Source organism: Fragaria vesca, linkage group LG7 (assembly GCF_000184155.1).
Source record: "Fragaria vesca subsp. vesca linkage group LG7, FraVesHawaii_1.0, whole genome shotgun sequence".
NCBI lineage: Eukaryota > Viridiplantae > Streptophyta > Magnoliopsida > Rosales > Rosaceae > Fragaria > Fragaria vesca.
This window is the reverse complement of record NC_020497.1, coordinates 12,055,192-12,076,458: the sequence shown is the minus strand read 5'-3', so window position 1 is coordinate 12,076,458 and position 21,267 is coordinate 12,055,192. Positions and strand designations below refer to the sequence as shown.

The 21,267-nt window shown below is 37.9% G+C and overlaps 3 protein-coding genes and 1 pseudogene across 5 annotated transcripts; 1 reads left to right on the top strand and 3 right to left on the bottom strand.

The window, feature by feature from the left end:
• The first annotated feature begins 1,849 nt into the window (after window positions 1-1,849).
• LOC101307926 lies at window positions 1,850-5,547 on the top strand. Its single transcript, XM_004307145.1, has 3 exons — window positions 1,850-2,356; window positions 3,474-4,150; window positions 4,751-5,547. Exons 2-3 carry the CDS (start codon window positions 3,543-3,545, stop codon window positions 5,442-5,444), a joined length of 1,302 nt encoding a protein of 433 aa, XP_004307193.1. The 5' UTR covers window positions 1,850-2,356; window positions 3,474-3,542; the 3' UTR covers window positions 5,445-5,547.
• Window positions 5,548-6,613: 1,066 nt separating this feature from the next.
• Window positions 6,614-12,544, bottom strand: LOC101299538 (annotated as a pseudogene).
• Window positions 12,545-15,356: 2,812 nt separating this feature from the next.
• On the bottom strand, window positions 15,357-17,307 carry LOC101299247 (RNA polymerase II C-terminal domain phosphatase-like 4-like). The gene is made up of 2 exons (XM_004308609.1): window positions 17,204-17,307; window positions 15,357-16,458 (listed from the first exon to the last, which is right to left on the bottom strand). Exons 1-2 carry the CDS (start codon window positions 17,305-17,307, stop codon window positions 15,357-15,359), a joined length of 1,206 nt encoding a protein of 401 aa, XP_004308657.1.
• Window positions 17,308-18,014: 707 nt separating this feature from the next.
• LOC101307248 (tubulin-specific chaperone A-like) lies at window positions 18,015-21,180 on the bottom strand. Of its 3 annotated transcripts, none has more exons than XM_004307143.1 (4): window positions 20,982-21,121; window positions 20,557-20,714; window positions 18,439-18,525; window positions 18,015-18,355 (listed from the first exon to the last, which is right to left on the bottom strand). In XM_004307143.1, the coding sequence occupies exons 2-4, from the start codon at window positions 20,707-20,709 to the stop codon at window positions 18,251-18,253; spliced, it is 345 nt and encodes a 114-aa protein (XP_004307191.1). In that variant the 5' UTR covers window positions 20,710-20,714; window positions 20,982-21,121; the 3' UTR covers window positions 18,015-18,250. The 3 variants fall into 3 exon arrangements, with proteins under 3 accessions (XP_004307191.1, XP_004307192.1, XP_004307190.1); XM_004307144.1 differs by having other exon boundaries at window positions 21,014-21,103; XM_004307142.1 differs by having other exon boundaries at window positions 18,052-18,355; window positions 20,930-21,180.
• Window positions 21,181-21,267: the final 87 nt, after the last annotated feature.

Sequence of the window (21,267 nt, the reverse complement as noted above, 5' to 3'; positions counted from 1 at the left end):
AATTTGTATTTGGGGTTTGGGGTTTGGCCTTTGGAATAGGATATCCCTTCTCTGTTTCATTTTGTTTTTTGAGGGATCATAACTAGACCTGTAAATGGATCGGATCTTGATCCAGACCCGCTCCGGATCCGTGGTTTTTAAACGGGTTGGATCGAAAATTAGACTCATTGATCCATTAAGGACCCGGATCCGTTAACCCGTTTATTAAACGGATCGGATACAAATTGAGGTTGATCCGATCCGTTAAGGACCCGGATCCGTTTTAAAATAATTAAATAATATTTTTATAAATATAATATTATTGATAAATATTCAATAATATAATAATTATTTGGATAACCTAAACGTCTAAATTGCATCTAAAGTATGATCATTTGATGAAGTTGAAGATTACTTATGCGTATATTTTTTTTATGCTCTTTGCTAATAAATACATTGGGGGTCTAGTATTTTGAATATATTAGTTTATTGTTAAGAAGTATTTTGGCCATGTAATTCAATTTTTAATGTAAACCTTTATTTTGTTATAATATTTCATTATTGTTTTATGAAAATTTATGATAAAATAAAAAATTATTATTTAAAATTTGAAAATATTTATTATTATAAACGGATAGGATTAACGGGTCAGGTATCCGTTAACCCGCTGGATCCGGATTTGGATCTAGCTATCAAAGATCCGACGGGTAACGGGTCGAATCTTGATCCAAAATTTTTATTACGGATCCGGATCCGGATCTAGGTCGATCCGCTCCAGATCCGGTCCATTTATAAGTCTAGGTAGTAGTAGTACTCATATAAACTCGAAGAAAATTCATTTAGAAATAGAGAGAGATAGACACAGAAGGAAGAAGAAGAAGCTAACCAATACTGGTGTTGGCTACAGCTGTATTCACGACTGCATCTCTCTACCTCATCTCATCTCATCTCTTTACTTTTCTTTCTTGACACTCTATTATAAACTTCATATAATAACAAAACAATCGTCATCACTAAAATATTTAGATTTGCATTTAAACCACTTTGGCTTCATTTTCATCCAATTGTTGTATTTGTCAATGATGTCCTTGTAGTAAACTAGAGTTTCAAATCCAAGCCACTACCTTATATTTGGCGAGGGACAGTCGGCTAGTTCTCTGCAGGAGCATGATTTTTACGGTGAAGCATGTGAAAAGTATGAACGTTTCATCATTCCTCGAACTTCATCGACAAATATAATGAGAGAGACATACTCGATTTCAGACAGTTACTAACTAAATGATGTTACTATCAAAACTACAAATTTGCCTGATTGTAGCCTAAAGTTCTAACTCGTCAATTTTAGCGAATTTTGTCACAATGTGATGACGTGAGAAGAATGAGTAAATGACAACATAATGAATCACATGAAAAGTTCATTATTTGCGAAATATATAAATAGAATATAGTAGCTTCCCATCCCATCCCATTTTTTTTTGGGTCAGATCCGCATCTCATGTTGCATGTGAGATTTACACTTATGACCACAAAGTTAGTTATTCCAAATAACTAACTGGCAGTCCTCACCGATAATTCTTATAACTTCTGTAATCTTTTATCAAATGTGTCTTGTTAATGTTTGTTGTAAAATATTCGCAAAATTATCATGCCAGGCGCAAATCGAGTTTTGTAAAGAGCACGATCAAACCACATTGATATCCGTCCTAATTTGTAAACAAATCTAACTAGAAGGTCTTCATAACAAATTGAGTCAAAATTCAGAGACAAAGTTGTAATATTCCCCATTTTTCTTCTCAAATGTACAAACAAACAAAGTAACTGAAAATTAGAAAACAATTCGTTTCTAGTGACGCAGAGTGGAGAAGGAGAGAAGCATATGACATATGGTACTTTGGTTTGTTTATTCTGAACTAGAGAGAGAGAAGAAGAAGAGGAGAAGAGAAGAGAAGGGGTGCTGTTGGGTGTGTGCTGTGCTGTGTCTCCTCGTGATCCGTGGACAGTCTACGTGATAAACAAAGCAGACTACTACTTACTCTCTGACTCAGTAAAACTCACAGACTTTAGCTAACAGTAGCAAGTTAGCAACAGCACCAATAAATACCCACTTCCCCCATCTCTTTCTGTGTTTAACTAACCAATACCCAAGCCCCTTCTCTCCCTTTCTTCTTTGTTAAGTTCCTGTCAATCATTTGCTCATAATATTTATTGTACCCACATTCCTGTTTCGATTCTGTTCCCTCCTTAAAGAGATTTCTCTTATTGGGTTAGCCGGTTTTTGGTGTGTTCCTCTTCTCTCTCTGGTCCTTGTTCTTGTTTTGTTGGTTCCTGACTTGCTTTGCTGCTGAACTTCTGGTATTGTTTTAGCTCCACAACTTAGGTAAGCAAGTTTCTTTCTTGTTTTTTCTCTTTTGGTTTTTGGGCCTCCTGGACTGTTCTTTTATCTGAACTATGAATGTTTCTTGTATTTCTGGGGATTCCATTGGCTGAATTATGTTTCTTTTTTGTTGAAGTTTGATTGTTTGAATATACTTGTGGGATAAGTTTTGTTTGTTGAGATTCTAACTGGGTTGTTTATAAATTCTCTGTTGGATGCACAGTTTGTGGCTGAGTATATATTGAGGACTCACCCACTTACCCTGTATTGACTACTTGACATTTTGTAATAGTTTTGAAATGTAATTGTGTGCTTGCTTGTGAATTTGTAGCAATAGAAGCTTAATTTTGATGTCAGATAGATTTTTAACTTAGAATCCCGACAAAGTGATCAATTGATACTCTTAGCATTCGCCAAGAGATTTTTGTGTTAGCTTTCGCTAGTGTATGATCTTTTCTCTGTTTCTCAGTATAATGGAGTGCGGTTGACTTAAGTGTGAATGAATGTTAAGTTGGCTTGAGGTTATGTAATCTGATCTGAGTTGTTAGTTGTTTGAGATTTATACAAGGCTTGTCATGGGAGTTTACTAATTCTGTGATGATTACGAAAACATAAAGAAGAAATGGAAATAAAATTGCAATCGATTGCTTTGCTTATAATACTTGTAGAGAAGAAAAACAAGTTTGAACCAGTTGTGGTTTCCAATTTTTGATAAATAGAGTAACTGCTGGGATGCTAAGACAGATAATTTATGGCTCTGCGTCTCTAAGTCTACGAGGCTTAGTCAATGGCAGATGGGTGTTATATTCATGAAATTTCTTATAAGCAAATGGCTTTTTTAGTTTTTGTTAATGCAGTGAAGGACTGAAACTTTCTTAGACTTGGGTTTCTTCCAGTTAGAAGTTGTAAATCTATCATTTTCTTCTATCTTCTCATTTCAAAGAAACCAGGAAGGAAACATTATCCTACCAGCATCTTTATAGTTTTAGATTAGAAAATTTAATCATAAAACTAACGCTACGAGAAACATTTCTGGAGGCCCATGACTGAAACTATTGTGCTGATTTAGATTCTTCATTTCAGATTGACTTATTGATATCTAATTTTCACTCTTCTTCAGATGCATACAAATTTTTAATATGTTCAAGAATATGGCTTTGGAGAAAATGGGGAGGCCTTTGTGACCAGAATGGATCCTCAGGCTTTTATTAGGTTGTCAATAGGCTCACTAGGATTGAGGATTCCTGGAACAGCTTTGAAATCTGAAAAGTCTGGGATTCATGCATTCTCTTCTCCATGTCTGTGTGAAATTCGCCTTCGAGGATTCCCTGTGCAGACAGTATCAGTCCCCTTGCTATCATCTCCTGAAGCTGCACCTGATTCTCATAGCATAGCCTCCAGTTTTTATCTTGAACATTCAGATGTCAAAGCGATGCTGGTACCTGGCTGTTTCTACAACCCGCATGCGTGTCTGGAGATTGCTGTTTTTACAGGGAGAAAAGGGTCCCATTGTGGCGTAGGGGTCAAAAGGCAGCAAATTGGGACATTCAAGCTGGAGGTTGGTCCTGAATGGGGAGCAGGAAAACCGGTTGTCCTCTTCAGTGGGTGGATAGGTATTGGCAAAAACAAGCAGGAGAGTGGAAAACTGAGCGTGGAGCTTCATTTGAGAGTAAGACTTGATCCTGATCCAAGATATGTTTTCCAGTTTGACGATGCAACGAGACTAAGTCCGCAGATTGTTCAGCTTCAAGGTTCCAATAAGCAGCCTATTTTCAGCTGCAGGTTTAGCCGGGACAGGTGATATGACTTATACGATGTCTTTAATTGTCAGTAGTTATATATTCAGACGGCTGCAGTGTAGATTCCAATTGTGAGGATTGCTTAAAAAAAAAGAGAGTGAAGTAATAGAGGACAACAATATAACACTGACTGGAAAGGAGAATGTTAGCTACTGTTAAACAAATTATTTTGCTCTTTCTAGATTCTTGCTGAATATATAATTTTTGAACGGCAATTGCCCTTCTTAAGTTTGTCCTATTTGATAGTGCAGATGCTGATTGATTATCATAAAAACTTTGCTTTCATTGTGCTGTCTTACTCTTGCATCTTTTCCTGCCCCATGCTTGCTTTGTTTCCTAATCCTCAACTCTGGTAGATAATTTTTCATTTTGTTTGTTTTTAAAGATTATACATGCACTAATAATGCAAGATTTGTTAAAATTCCAAGAATTCAAGAATTGTTTGTCAGTATTAGAAAGTTATGACCGATTTGGATACTGTTTTTGAAGTGTCCTTTATATATGATGTATTCATTCTCTCCCTGTTGTGACTTGTGAATAAGAATTTCAACGTCCATAATGTAGTAATTAAGTTACTAATGGGTTAATATATTGACAGGGTTCCCCAGGTGGATCCACTGAGCAATTACTGGTCAGGTTCTGTGGATGATTCTAATCTCGAGACAGAAAGAAGAGAGAGAAAAGGATGGAAGGTGACAATACATGATCTTTCTGGCTCTGCTGTTGCAGCAGCCTTTATAACCACTCCATTTGTGCCATCAACAGGTTGTGATTGGGTTGCAAGATCAAACCCAGGAGCTTGGTTGATTGTTAGTCCTGATCCGTGCAGGCCTGAGAGCTGGCAGCCATGGGCAAAGCTTGAGGCATGGCGTGAGCGCGGTAGCATTAGAGACTCTGTTTGCTGCCGATTTCGCCTTTTATCTGAATGCCAGGAAGCAGCTGAGCTTCTCATGTCCGAGATCCACATCAATGCTGAAAAAGGTGGTGAATTTTTCATCGACACCGACAGACAGATGCAAGCAGCCGCAGCAGCAGCCCCTCCGCTGCCAAGTCCACAAAGCAGTGGAGACTATGCGGCTTTGGGTCCAGTTGAAGGTGGTTTTGTCATGAGCTGTAGAGTACAAGGAGAAGGGAAAAGCAGCAAGCCATTAGTACAATTAGCAATGAGGCATGTGACATGCGTCGAAGACGCTGCCATCTTCATGGCTCTTGCAGCGGCTGCTGATCTCAGCATCGAGGCATGTAGGCCTTTTCGTCGGAAGATCAGAAAACCATCCTGCCCTTCTTTATGAAAAGTTTAGACGAACAAAAAGGATGGAGGTGAATAATGTCCATGTATTTCAGAATTTGCTATCACTTTGCTTGATATTTGGTAACATTTGGTTTTGTGTACAAAAGGCTCTTGCTTACATGTCCACCCAAACATCCTTCAACTCATGCATGAAATGTTCTAGGAAAAATCACAACTTCAATTAAAAATGAACCGAAAACTTGGTGATTCTTCAAATCTTCACAAACAAAAAAAAGGCTCAGTTATCCTGAAAGCTCAATTGGAGGATTGCTTAATACCTTGTTCCTCTTTTGAACATGTTTACGATGAACAGCCCTATTCCACACTTGAACAAAAGGCAGGTACCACATTTGAACAAAAACCAGGTATTGGAAGACTACTTTATGAAGCTTGTTTCTTCTCAAATCGGATGTGATCTAAGTCGACTAGACTACCGAGTCTTCACTCTTCACCAACTAGAGTTGTCTCGGTATCTTCAAGCTACTGATTGATAACCCTCCGTTGCTCAAAGCCATTTAGGAGGTGATTTTGGCTAAGTGAGAGTACTAGAATGGACTCAACTTTACCCAAATGGTGATAAGGGCCAACAATTTATAGTAGCTTGCCTTGAGTTGCTCAGATGTGGTTGTGTCACAAAGCCTACCGAGTTGCTCAATGGATGTCGATACCAAGTAGTCAATATATGGTAGTAACAAAGCTCTAGTTTCCAAACATGATATTGGCTCATCCATCGCAAGTACGACTCATCATTAGTTCATTACTTACGGTTAATCAAGCTAGATTTCCCTTTACCTTTTGTTGCCGGAGTTGCATACCATTTGGGTGCTAGTCTTTATATGTCTGAAAGAGTGATTTACCTCACATAAATCAAGTCTTATTGTTGAACCAAGTATCTTTAGTATCTGTGAGTCTACTCCCCTAAGTTTGCCCATGCCATTTTGTCTAGCTGTTAATGTGATTCTTTTATGTCCTTGATTCTGCAGCTAATGGCACCAATATTGAGCGAGCATACTGAAAAAGAATGTGTCCTATGGTATAAAGAATTGGTTCTCTTCCCCTAATTTGGAAACTGGGGTTATGAGAGAACTTGCTCATAAACCATCAAAAATATGAACAGAAGCATCAATCTCAGACTCCCACTGATATTTATTTACTCTCTCCTTCCTGGTCTCAGCCATGGCGTTGTTTAAACAAATGATGTCACTTTGCTGGATCCCTCGGCTTACTCTTAGTCTGTGCTTCGCGGTGCTTGCGTTTCTTAGTGCTGCATAGTAGGAGATGATCTATGAATTAGACTCGTAAAGAAATTTTAATTCAAAAAAATATGTCATTTAGTTACAAGTGCAGCAAAAGAGTAAAAAACTACACCAAGCATACCTATATTCCATGTAACCCATCCCATCTGCACCCGACATTACACTCATGGATCCTGTTGAACGACGTGCTTGAAGGGCAATCTCATCCGGATCATCTTCATGTGGCTCTAGGCCAACTTTATCATCACCAGTACTCAACACCTTGAATCAGTAAACATGTGAGAGATTCAAGTTTTCAGCAAAGAATTGAAAGAGATGGAACTTAGTGACCTTTGATAGTAGGGCCAGTTGGTCTTCGATACAATGATAGCTCAAATCAGCTCCTGATTCAGGGGGAGGCAAGCTTGTAATAACCTGCGAATAATGTATATATATTAAAAGCCAATTAGATAACCGTAGAGATCAAAGAGAGGTACGTTCTGATAGCTGATGCACCACACTACAGGACCATTAGATAGATCAGGGATGGATACCTTGAAACTATAACCTTGATCAATCAAAAACTGCTGCCGTTTAGTTGAAAAGTACATTTCCTGAATGCAAATGGACACCAACTCAATCTCAAGCTTTTTACAAAATAGTATAGCACCTAGAAAGTCCTTTGTAAAAAGTTAAATTGTTAGCACAACCACATTAACAATGCATGCCTGAGTATCTGTTGACACAAGGGAATAAAAGAACGCATTGTACTCCTGTGTTCCTCCTGCTATCTGATCCTGAGGTCTACCCTGTTTAATCAAAGGTTATACATGACAAGTTCGATATTAATGAACCATGCCAACCGATCAGATTTTAAGATTCAAAAGAAAATCAGAACTCTAACTTATGCCGAGAGAATGTGACAAAGATGTAAGCATGTGTGTAAAACGATGACAAACAAGGATGTAAAGAATCCTTGCATTAGCGAACAACAAAATTGTAATCAAGTCCTAATATCAGAAGAAATCAAGGATTACATGTACATAACAATAATTATTGAAACAAACCTTAGCTCTTAAAATACGACCAAGACGCTGAGCTTCTTGACGTCTTGAACCAGCATGTGATGAAATCTGAATAATCACATTTGCCTCAGGAATGTCTATGGAATTATCACCCACCTGCAATTAACATATAATTGTTGAACATTGCTATGAGATTAAGTGTTAATTCCAGCTTAGAAGGAGCATTTCCACTTGTCAGTGGCGACTCAAAGTTCAAGATGGCTATAAATGGTGCAACAAATTCATTTTTGACAAACATGTGGTTTTTCATTTTCCAGATAAGTTAAAGAGGAGAGTGTTCCACATGGAGTAGAGAAATTAAAACAAAATGGGGCACTTTTTCAGACTTGATAATATACAAGGAGAACATCCTAAGAGTACCTTAGACAAGAATACAGTATTTATGTCCTGACTTGTTTTAAATGCTTCTAGAATTTTCGTCCTCTCCGCATGGCTGAAATTACAAGAAAGAAGATGGAATTAGATTGTTGACCACACAAATTCTACATTAGATTCACAGCAGAAGTAAAAGAAGTTAAAATCCAAAATTTCCATGAACAACCTGGTACTACCACAGATCATAGGTTTCCGAAGTTTCTTAGCATACTCCTCGAGGGCAAAGAGATTGTCAGCAAAGACAATAATTTTGTCACCACGTTGCTCTTCATGAAACCTTATAAGAAACTCGCATGCCCTAAACTTATTTGGATTCATGACATAAAGTCTCTGAGGAGAATAAAGTAGTCAAGGATTTGAAGAACTAGGCAAAGACATCAGAGAACATAGACAGGCTAGACAAGAAATGCTACATCTTGCACATGTAACTAAATTGCAACTCCGTTATGTTGTCTATAAGAGCGTGAAGTTTCAGAATAGACACACCTGTTTTTTCTTTGATTTTTCGTTCTTCAAATATTCCACAAAAAAGTCTTATGTCATTGGACACCACACTTCAGCACACTGTACATTTGCAATAAATCCACCCTTAACCAAATCCAACCAGTTTGCTTCATACAACTTGGGACCAATTAGGAAGTTAAGGTCTGTGATCTTCTCATCCTCTCTCACAAGTGTGGCTGCAATTGTAGACATTAATAGATATAGGACTTCCAAACAATAAAAGATCACTAGGAAGAGTAGCATGTCCTGAAGCTGTATCAGACTTACCAGTGAGCCCAAGCTTGCAGTGAGATTTAGTAAGCCTGATGACATTTCGAAACATTTCAGCAGGAACGACGTGCACCTATATGAACAGAAAGATATAATCAATTTGTAATGTACGCTAGTGTAACAAGAGTCCACCACAGAAAATCATATAATTACCTCATCCATGAGAAGCAGTCCCCATTCTCTATTTCTTATTTCTTCTATGATCTTTTCAGATTCTTCAGACCTCTTGCCATTAAAACCAATCATGTTGTATGTTGCCACAACTACCCCAGCATTTCCACGGAGTCTTTCTTTAGTATCAGACGTGAAACGACAAATTTGTTCATCAGCAATGGTTGACCACAACTTAAACTGAAAAGCCCACTGGTCAACAGAAACAGCATTTGTTGCTAAACAAAGGCAGCTCTTTTTTATCCTGGAGGCAGCCGAAACACCAACTAGAGACTTTCCGGCACCACAAGGTAGTACAATAATGCCAGATCTTGCTCTTCCTGCGTATCAAATGATATAGTTTACATATAATTAAAGCATCCATACTAAAGACTTTCTTAATGCTTTTCATAGTACCAGAAAGCTTTGTCAAAATAAAATATAAGGCGATAAAATCCATGGTTGCCACTTAAGAGAATTTGGAGGAAACAAGATCAATTTTTAAAAGAAAATGAGGAATTTTTTTCAACCATGGAAGTTATATATGTTTTCTTTAAATCCACAGGAAACAAGCCGTGCTGCATATGTACAGTTCTTGCAAGATATATATGAAGAGGGTTCTCGAAATTTATTACTGAAAGTCCTGCCCAAAGTTGAAGCACACTTGATAAGATTCAGCATGCCTCAGAGTAAAGGTGTCATTTAAGAGATTATTACTTCAACAAAATATGCTTGAAACTTGTTTTAAAGCACAAGCAGAACACACCATTCCCAAACATTTTACTCAAGCTCTTCTCCTGATATGGTCGTGGTTGCGCCTGAGGCTTTAATTCCATGTCAAGATCAGGGTTAACCTACATTATCGAAAGAGTGAAAATTTTATATACCAACAAAAGAAAAAAAAATGAAAGAAAGAAAACTTCTATGTGATGAATAATCTCTTATCAGTGAATAGCAATGTAGCAGGGAGAAAGTAGCTCACTGTATCATTTCTGAAGTCATACTCCTCCAACATGGGGTAGTTCAAAGAATCTGGCAAGCAATGCTGCTTAACATCCTCAACCTGTCAGTAACCAAAATAGGTATCATTAAGAACTTTCTGATCTAAAGCCAAGTAAAGAATTATTTCATAAATTGATTAATCTGCATAAAAAGAAATACTTTCACAGTTGTAGGATATTTAGCCACTCGACCAATCAAATGCCCATCAGATTCCAAGTAAACCGTTAGAATGGCCGACATATTTGACATGTATGGTTGTTTAAATCCAACATGCATACACCTTTAATTTAAGCATACTGGAAAAGAGCAAGCAGTGCACTATGGCGTAAAACGAAGACACCACTTCGCAAGCCACTCATTTCTCCTTTATCTGTAGCCTAATTGACCCTAAAAACACATTACAAATTTACAACTCCATACCGAAACTGGAATCATTAACTCAGAAGAACCCACTGCACTGGGGGGCTATTTGGGTAGAAATCCAGCGGATATAATGATATATGGAAGCACATGCTTTTGTTTCATTACAAACATTTGGTAGCAACCCATGATCTCAAAGAAAACTTCGGTGGATCCAAGCTGTTGTGGTAGTGTTGACCTAATGTGTGCTGAAGTGTCAGCATTAGTTTTACCCATTTTTCTAAAATGAAACATGAATTTGACATGAAATGTGTGAGAAGTGGTTTGTGGTTTCCACTGCAGTATGTGTTAAGGTAAACTAGGATAACGGGTCTATGTTACGATCCTTACCATGAAACACAGTAATTAAGGGCATTTTTAGTTTTAGATACAATACTTCATCTCAAAAGAGTTCCCTCACCTCCTAAGGCAAAAAACATCTAGTCTCAGTGTCTCGCCTTTAAAACAAAGTACGGAACTGTCAAAGCAACCAGTTCGTTATGCTGGCAAGACGCCCATCACATGGAAATCATGAGTACGCACACTAGAGCTTAAATCTTGGGATAATATGACAGGGGAAAGGGCCTATATGATACTGATACCAAGCAACCCTGGATATGCAGTAACAAAGAAATCGGGTTTTAGTTTAAAATTGCAGGCAAGTACCTTTGTAGGATCAACTTCAAATGCCTGAATTACTTTTTTGTCAGCAACAGTTGCCAATTCTGGTTCATTTAGCAAATCACTAGGACCAGCTCCAATTTCACCCATTGTTGTGCTAATAGTAAAACCACCATTTCCACAAGAACCCTATAAAAGAACTCAGATTAATTTAGAGTATTGCCAGAAAAAAAATGTGTTCCTTAGCACATTCACATATATATGTAGGAAAACATAGAGAAATGTACAGTGAACAAAGCTGAATGGCTAGCTAATCTATAATTCTCCACTTGTGTATGTAAAATTAATATGTATCTTCTTCATGAAATGGAACACAAATTAGAAACATACACCTATAACTACAAGTTCAATGCAGATCAAGGTACCGACCTCTGAAGTAATCCTTGATTGAGATATATAGTCGTCCCTGAGCAATGTTTCCAACACCTGTAAACCATTACAAAACAACACCTACATAAACCAGACTATGCATCCATAACCACTACTCCAAAAAGCAAAATCCAAAAAATTCTTGCCTCAGGGAATGGCGATTCCACAAAGTAGCGATTCTTCTTGAGCACGAGCTTCACTTTACCGTAATTAGCAGTAGAACTTTGTATGAAATCAACAACTTCTCTCGAAAGCTTGATCTTCGACAGCTTATTAAGAACAGAAATAATAGTCTCAGTTGCAAGACCAACTGACACAGCCGCATAGAGCGAATGCGGGGTCAAGTTATACTCGTGCATCAACTCCTGCCTATTCAAACAATTCCAAACCAAAATCCTCTCATCAACTCAACAACATTTTAAACACGAAAAAGTGGAAATTATTAAAACTACACACATGAACAATTGGTACCTGCAAACGGGTTCGGCAATGGCAATGAGGAAGTCATAAGCTTCCTTGTACAAAGCGGAGAAAGATTCGAGGAATATTCGGCCATCAGGGCAGGCCCATATAGGGCGATTCGGGTGATCAGGCTTCAATTCTAGTTTGGTAAAATCTCTGTATTTTGCTTCATTACATTACAAGTCAAAAATCAAACTCAGAAAAACTGAAAATCGGAAACCAAGGCGATGAACATTAAATGCATACCATACCATGGCGGACATTGTCATCTTCTTCTTCTTGCTCAGTGACGAAGCAGCCAGCGTCGTCGTTTGGCACATTTGCGGTTTCCTGCATAAACATGACATCTGATTGGCAAAACTGTATCATAAAAATTAGTGAAATTCACAAGAACAAAAGAAAGCATAATGATGAGACCTTGATGGAGAGTCTGAGCTTCAGCTTCTTACTGGGGCGGCCTTTCTCACCTGGAAGATTGCAAGCTGTAAAATCAATTTCTCTTCGAATTTCAAAATCGAAATGGAGAAATGGAAATTGGAGAGTGAATCGTAGTGAATACCGTGTCCCATTGATCTGGATTAGGTTGCATGGGTTTTTGGTGTTGATTTGAAATCTGTATCTGTGTTGGTTGGGTTTGTGAGGGAGATTGAAATTTGAAACGGTCTAGGTTTTATTATGTAGGTAGGAGAGGATCAGAAATGCGAGCCGGTGCGTGCGCGCCACGTGGGGCTAGTGATGTGATATTCACCCGGTCTAACCCGACCCGACTATTCCGCACATATCAAAAAAATAAGTTCCTATCTCCTGATCAAATCAAGAGAAAATTTCAATGATTACGAAAATTTCGACCCTTTAAAATATGGAAATTTTGACAAAAATTTCGGGAAAAATATCGGTTGCAGTAAAAAAAAGAGAAAATTGACGGAAATTTGAAGAAAAACAAGGAAATTTTAAACCAAACTTTAAGAGATGTTTGTTTTCTATATTATGTACTATATTTAAAATGAAAACTTTGAATAAACATTGATCTATAGAGAGTTGTAGTAAGTTAAGGTGAAAAGGTTAGTGCTGTCGGTGTTGGGTATTTTTGGATAGTGAAAAGGTGAATTGTTGTTGGTGTTGGATATTTTGGAGTTGGGTTGGGAAAATTGAGAGAGAAGGCCCAACTCTCTTCTCTCTCTCTCTCTCTCTCTCTTCTTCTTCTTCCTTCCCTGAGTCTCTCTCTCTCGTTGTCCGATTTTCTTCGCCACCGTCCGGCCAAGATAGGGGGCGAGCAGGTGTCGAAATGAAGCTTGGAGCATCCTCTTCACGTCTAGGTAGGTGACTGGTCGGGTTGCGTAGCCGTGAGGGAGGAATCACACCGAGAAGGTGCGGCTACACAGTGGCGGAGTCGTCGTCGAAACTACCTTTTCCGGCCACCATAAAAGGCACGGCTGGTCTCGTTTGGAAGCTCTCCTCCTGTACAACAAAACCTCAAAAGGTTTCATTCCCTTTTGATCTAGGTAGGGAGAATTGGTGAGTTGAAGTTTTAGGGCTCAATTTACTGTTTTGATTCGATTACCCTATCTAGGCTTGGAATTGGTGTTTGTGCTAATTAGGGAAGTTGTTGTGCGTGTTGAGAGGAAGATTGTGTTAAATTTTAGTGAGCATTGGAGGTGGCCGGAGTTGGGCTGCCGGTGGAGCAGCCTCTTTTGAGAAATTTTTCTGGGTGATTTCAATAGTTTCGGCCAAATATCGAAAATATCGTGATATATCGCGAAATATCGATAGTTTCGGACCAAAAATTCTGGGGTGAGAAATATATTTCGCTGTGTGAAAAAAAACGAAATTTTCATCGATATTTCGCCGAAAATATTGATTTTTTCTTCCTTGCTCCTAATATTGTTAAACTGAAAATTTATTAATTTTTAAAGTGAATTGATGCTCCAGCAAAATACATAAACCACACATACATATACATTACATTCATGTATAAATTTTATAGGTGAATTTTTTTTCTATAGTTTTTCCTCCAAAATTCCCTTGGGATTAGCCTAAGTAGCCTCTCAAGTGCTTATGTCCCTAATGTTTTCTCTCAACTTCTTGCCAGTTCTCTATTCACCATAACTCCGACTTCTGATTACACCCTTGTGATCATTGACGGAGCTACACTAAGACCAAGCCCAAACCTTTTAAAGATGGTCAATTACATCACTATTGTCTAGCCTGTTTTTCATGTAATAATATGTCACGTAATAATGATTAGTTTGATATTTTGATCTATATATATAATCTCCTTTCTCGTTGCATCTTGCCATATTCATCATCATAATCGATTAGTTATTAACTAATCATTTTACATGCATGTAAACTTTCAATATATAATCATTTACATGTATATAAATGAAACTATATATCAACAAAAACAATAAGTTCAATTTTAATTAACATATCATTTTCACATAATTTTAATAAACAATTTAAAATTTTATATATCATTTTTCGTATTTTATATCTCAGCCCCCACCTATAGTTTCGGCTCCGCCGCTATGAAGCCTAGATGATAAGGCATATGTACGGAGCATTTCCTCGCTGCTGTGGAACACATGTTATTTCGATCCAAGATATTCTTCAGATCCCAGTTCTTGAAATGAGGAATATTACAATGCCTAGGAGTATGTTCTAAAGAGGTGTTCCTCAAAACCCAGAGATCACTTCTTCCCCAAATGCTAGAACTGGTAATTAGAGTTGACGCTAACAACTTGGATACAGTCTGTTTCAATGATGACCTTCTTTTATGGCATGAAGTTCACAGTGTGACTGAAAGCAATGGGTACACGAGCTATAAAAGCATCTTTGAACATATACATAATATGATCCCTAAGTATACAACACCATCATGATGAATGCCATTGAGGAAGCTACCATATGCACCAACTCAAAGAGCCAACCATCCCAATTCAATGTAAAGGCATTCCGCATTTTTTTTTTTTGTATAATCATGCCCTTATTATATATATTTTTTCCATCCTAATTCCTGTCATTGAACTTTTTTTTTTTTAGATGTTTCATTAAATTTCTATTAGGCTTAAGATGGTAAATAAAATTTTCTAGTCTGAATCACGTAAAGTTTCATGATTCCCGGAATATTACTTTATAAATTGGAAAGATAATAGGTACAAGTTCTTAAGGGGAGAATATAAAGTTGAGACGAGAGACAAGAGCACAGAAGACAATTTGAAACAAAGAAGGTTTGTCATTAGATTGAAAGTTTTACTTCCAAACTTGCTGCTCTTGCCATTCATTCTTGTAGGGTGTGGTAACCTGAGTTTAGTGGCAACAATTATTAGTCAAGTTGAGGTAACACAGTGAAGTTAAGATTTTCTAAGCGTTGGTAATTGACTAATGACATGGGAAATCATCCTCAGGTTGCCTTTGCCACATAATATTCGTGATATGAATCCATTGCGGATTTACTAAAAACTTTCCTTCTCTAACTGCACGAATTGACTTCTGGGTTCGAGCGTCTACTGCAACCACATGCGTGACATCTGCATCAAACTCTGTTGAACAAGTAGCACCCAATTGCCCAGCCATCTTCCACAAAGGATGAGTTGATGCCTCGACACTCAAGGGGAAAACATGGCTGAAAACGATCTTACACCCATTCAAAACTTGCTTCTTCAGAATTTGTAACACTGGTCTGACATCTCTATCAACAAGATCTTGAGACTCAACTTCGTTAAAGAATAAAATGTGGATATGCCTAAGAAGCTGAAGCACACTTGCAAGATAAGCTCCTCCATACCGATCGCATTCGTCACTCTTCAACTCAGAATAAGGCTTAACATTCCTTAGGCCAAACTCTTGACAACTAGACCTAAAAAAATGGTACCTAGGCATTACAATAACATTCTCCTGATTGTCAGTTGCCCATACATCTTTCTTATCATCAATGATCACAACATTAGATTCTCGCGCAAGCAAGACATCTAAACTTTTCCTATCTCTTACTGTGCTATCGCTACGTGATATGATCCTACCACCAAAGATCAGGTTTGCAGGATCAAGTAGCTTCACCATTTCCAAAGCATAATCCCGACTACCCATCGTGTAAACAGACAACTCAAACATTTGACTGGCTTGGTGTAGGAATGTCCTAATGTACGGCCTCAACTTGGTCATCAACCTCATACTAGGAGTCTCGACAATGCTAACATACTGCAGAGAATGATCAGCCTGGGTTTGGGTCTTCAAATACTCTTCATCGGGTGACAAATCATCAAGACAGGTACTATTAAGCAGGGTGTGGTCTAAATCAAGCACCAGGTGAAGTTTTTTATGGTTCAAGAGTAAGTTTTTGGTGTTTTGATTGCGTATTCGATCAATCTCATCACTGCTAACAACTAAACCCTTGGGTATATACCCAAATCTCAGAGGGGTTTCATCAACATCAGTCTCTGCCTTAAGCCTTTTGGCTCTATGATCTATCAACTCTAGATCACTGTAATCAGAATAATCTAACCCTCTTGCCTCTTAAGATACCCAACAAGATTATCAATATTATTCAAAATCGGAGACACAGTAGCCACACTCATCATGATAATCAAGAAAATTGAATTTTATTCAAAGTAGAATCAAGAACAATTTCGGTACAGAACAATTTCAAACCGAAAATTAGGGTTTCACTAATACAGAATCGAATAGAGAAAAGTGAAACGAAAATACATACACAGTGAAAATCAAAGAAAACAAAAGAGGGCTCGCTTCGTCGCCGTCGGCTCCGATCTTCTCCGTCCGGTGCTGGGCGAGTTGAGATCGTCCGTCAATTGGATTCCAATGATGAGAATACAGCAAATTGAGAGAGTCGATCGGCAAATTGAGAGAGTTGATCGAATTAGGGTTTCCGCCGGAAGAGAAAATTGGGGGTTTTTTCGTTTGCGTTGTTAGAATTGTAGAGCGAAAGTGAGGAGAAAACGGAAAGAGGCGAGTGTTTATAAAGGCGATATAGGGAACGCGTTGAGTGAAGCGATTTAGCAACGAAATGACATATTCACCCCTACAGACCAAATATTTCGGTTTTTTCTTAATTGCATGATATTTACAATTTAACAGTATTTTTATTCGAATTGGCTCTTTTTTTTTCGTCTCTTTCTGTATTTTTATTGCAAATTTGTTTAGTACAGCTTGAGCTCTTTCCCTTTGGGTTGCCAAATCTCCAGTCACCGTATGCACTCTACCTGTCATACCTCATTCTCCCAATGTCAGAGGGTCGGCTTGTAGGGAAGCTGTCGAATTCCTCATCCAATTCATCCGGATGTGCAAACTCCGCCTGTGAAATCCGAGCATCCATATGAGGTGGGTGCCTTGGCCCGAACCTATATAGTTCCATAAACCAATCACAAAGAGGTAGAGGAAAATTGTTGGCAGGATCAACTATATATATATATATGTTCACCGATTATTTGATTTGTATGTGTAGTAAGTTGTACTCAAAGCAACAAAGTTAAACCAGCAAGTAGTGAATATGTAGTTGAAACATTGGTTTCCTAACAACGCAAGACTAAAGAGTGAGGTAAAAAATTGATAATGGAAACTTAAGGTATGAAAAATATGAAATGAAAATGACTGCACATTTTGGGTTGTCACCTAGTGATAAAGTACGTAGACACCTAGCTGGGATTGATCTTTATATTTAATACTTCATAAGACTAGAACAAATATTAGTCATCTGAAACATTTCACGACAATCTGCAGGGTAAAATCTATCTTTTTCTCTTTTATTGATACACAAACCTACCTCCTCCAGCTCCTTCCCGGATTCATCACACATTAGAAATGGAGCATGTTCGTGCCATTGAAGGACGACAGACTTCTAGAAAATGACACTAAAGATGACATTTTCTGATTTACCTATGGTTTTGAACTTTGGTGACAAACTATATAACCTATCCTTGTGTGGGAAACTGCTGTAATTACCATTTTGCATATTGCATGGATCTACATTGCTGAGGCCAAGGGTGGTGTGTAAGTCTCATAGGAAAGAATATACAAAAATGTTGATCCAATCAGTACATGTATTCAGTGCATATATGTAAACTAAAGCGCCAGGAATACCGAGTAACATATTTTTAAAGTAGAAATACAAGCAGGAGATCAAGCCATCAAGGCTACTTCGAGAACAATGGCAAAGCGTCACTAGTATGTTCATCATCTCACATTTTTTAGGACAGATTTAAAGGAGAATCCGAATGAAAGAACACTGAAAGTTGGTAATTGTTACAAAAGCTGGAAAACTAGGCTTCTGTTGTCTGGAACAGCTTATCAACTTCTGCAATAATTGTTCGAGCTTCTTCAATTTCAGGGCCTTCCTTCTGGTTCAACTCTTCTTCCAACTCAGCCTGAACACAATTGCCAGGCATTACAAACTGGGGCTAGCAGTTCATGTTACATGGTAGAGAATAATCAAGGCTTATATACATACCAAAGTTCCTTTTAAGTCAGCTAGTGAGGCCTCCAGGCGCTTTCGACAGTCGGGGATCATCATCCTTGATTCAGCCAGCACATTTTCCTGCAAGAGAACCAATAACAGAGGACTTAAATGTGGACTCCAGTACATTGAACTACATACATGGATTCCTTAGTAAACAAGAAGCTTTCGTGTTGAAACCATAGTCAGAATTGAGCCAATAATCTCTAGTTCCAACTACACAAATGACTAGGCATAACTGCTTTGACTGATTAGAACAGCAAATGACTCTAATCAAGTTACGCAATTCAAATCTGTACTATCATAATGCATCACCTGATACATAGTAGCAGTATCCAGATTCCTCAATCCTAGTAGTATATGTGGTGGCCTTCTGTGCTTTTCAAAAACTCATTCACCAGTGATAGAAACTGTTGATCATTAGTTTGTATACACACTACACATGCATGTGAACAAGTAGGTCTGCCGTCTGCATATTTACATGCATATTTATATGGTCATGAAAGTCGATCTATATCTTACTGATTACCTACTAATGATTCTTTTCTTCATTATTGAGAAAGTATAGTTCTCTCTTGTTTTATGCTTTCTATACAGAGAAATCTAATTGCGGTAAATATAACAAGTTCCTCTGAAGAAAGACAAACCATAGAAGACAAGATCATAATAAACATTTTAGGTATTAAAAGCAGAATAGAAAGTGGATAAGAAATCCACAGAATACTTAAAGACAGCTAGACCTAAACCCAAAAAGCTTAACTACCACTAAAACAATCTAGAAAAACAACCCAAGACAACAATAGCCACATTATACAAAGCAGACAAGAAAATACACAAAAATAACAACAATCTGAAAAGGATTAACTGTAACTAAAAACCTAGACAAAGAACCCTAGACCACAACAGCTTGCCAATTTAGCAACAGAGGAAAGAAAATAATCTTTGAATTCCCCAGATATAGAGACCTATAAAGATAGTCAGAACTAACTCTCTCCCGAAGATTCTCCGATTCCAAACCACCATAGGCTTCAAGATCCTTTAGTTTCTTTCCCTCCAAACCACCCAAATTATAGCTAACACCCTGCAGCATATAGTTTTGGCCCTTTTTTCACTTTACTATAAGCATTACCCTTTTCATTCAACAAAATCAATCCTAATGAACTTGCCCAAGCCACTCTTACATTAAAAAAAAAAAACTGTTTTCCATTAAAAAAAAAAAAAATTAGCCACTGCAGAATGCTCAAAATCATGATCAGCACTCTCCCCATGACATTTGCACAAGTGAAATGACTATTGGAGAAACAGCAACCAGGTCTCCTTAAAGAACATCACGATTCGCCATAAGCTACCACACAAAGTATCAATTCCACTGTCCCCCCCTAGTATGGAAGTTTGATAACCAGGTTCAGAAGTACTAAGAACCTAAAGAGATCGGAAGGTCATTCTGGGTGTTCTGATGCATACATGTAGAAGAAGACAACATTATATGCCATCAGCATTTCGTAGGGGTTCAGAATGAGAACCCACAAACATAGTTAAAGGGTTTACTGTATGCAATGTTTGAAATTTAGAATGTGAAGAATGAATGGGGGAACTGTTTTTCAACCGCACAGTTGCAGACATTAATAGCATCACAGAATATTTGTTAACAAGGCACTCGCTTCACGAGTTACATTAGCAGGGGACAGTTGTATTTGACAACCTTTTTGAACATACGAAGCTTAACCAATATAGCATACAGAAAAAAACAGCATGGAAGCATCAATGTAGACTAAGAACGGTCAAGACAGTTGTGTGCTTATCAAAAATCCAGTACCATAGTTTCCATACAGCTCCCAAAAAATACTGACTACGTATAACTCAAGAAGAGATGACAATAGACTCACATAGAAAAGAAATATGACAGGACACAACAAATGAAAATACCATTCAAAACAAAGAGAATCTCAGGAGCCCATATGTTCAAAAAACACAAAAACCGACTAGATCCTCCAATTCTCCTAATCTTGAATACTTCAAAAATAAAACATTTGAATCAACACGGACTTTAGTGTCTGTTCTTTCCAAAAGTACAAAGCTCTGCAAACACGGCAACGATAACAAGTGCCATACCTGTTGCTTGAGGTCATAAGGATCAGCTCCTTTATCCTTCATGTCAGCTGTCTTGGCAGCTTCTCTCTCAACCTCCTTCTCATAAGAATGGAACTCCTTAACCAGGCGCTTGCAAGTCCCAGTCTTGATTTTCAGATTCCTTAGAGTTGCCATCTCACCTATCAAAACAACAACAACCCCTTCCTTTCTTAGAGACAGAAACAGAACCCAATATTCAACCAGGACAATATCTCAATAAACAAAGATTTTCACGAAGTACAAGACTTATCATCAACCAAATGCAATCTAACTAGTTTAACTACTCAAGACCATAAACCCAGAGAAACAAGATCAAAAGCGAAAATGGGATCCGGACATGGACTTGAACACTGACCGGTTTAAGATGTGAGATAGAACTAAGTAGTGAGGCGAATGAGAAGTTGTACTTGGAAGGAGTCCTGAAATCGGGATGCGTTACCGGCGTCGGTCGCGTCGTCCGTCGTCTGTCTTCCGGTCGATGAGAAGTCGTCTATTCACTGGGCACTGAGTAGTGAGGCGAATTTGCGTCTCCGTGATTTGCGTCTCCGTGACATATATTTTGCATCTAAATGAATTTTAATTTTATTATAAAGTAGCTTGTCCAAACAAAAAAAAATACTAATGAGGACCGAATATTAATATTCAATCTTCATATATATCATTCTTTCTAAAATCTACGAATTTAAAACATAT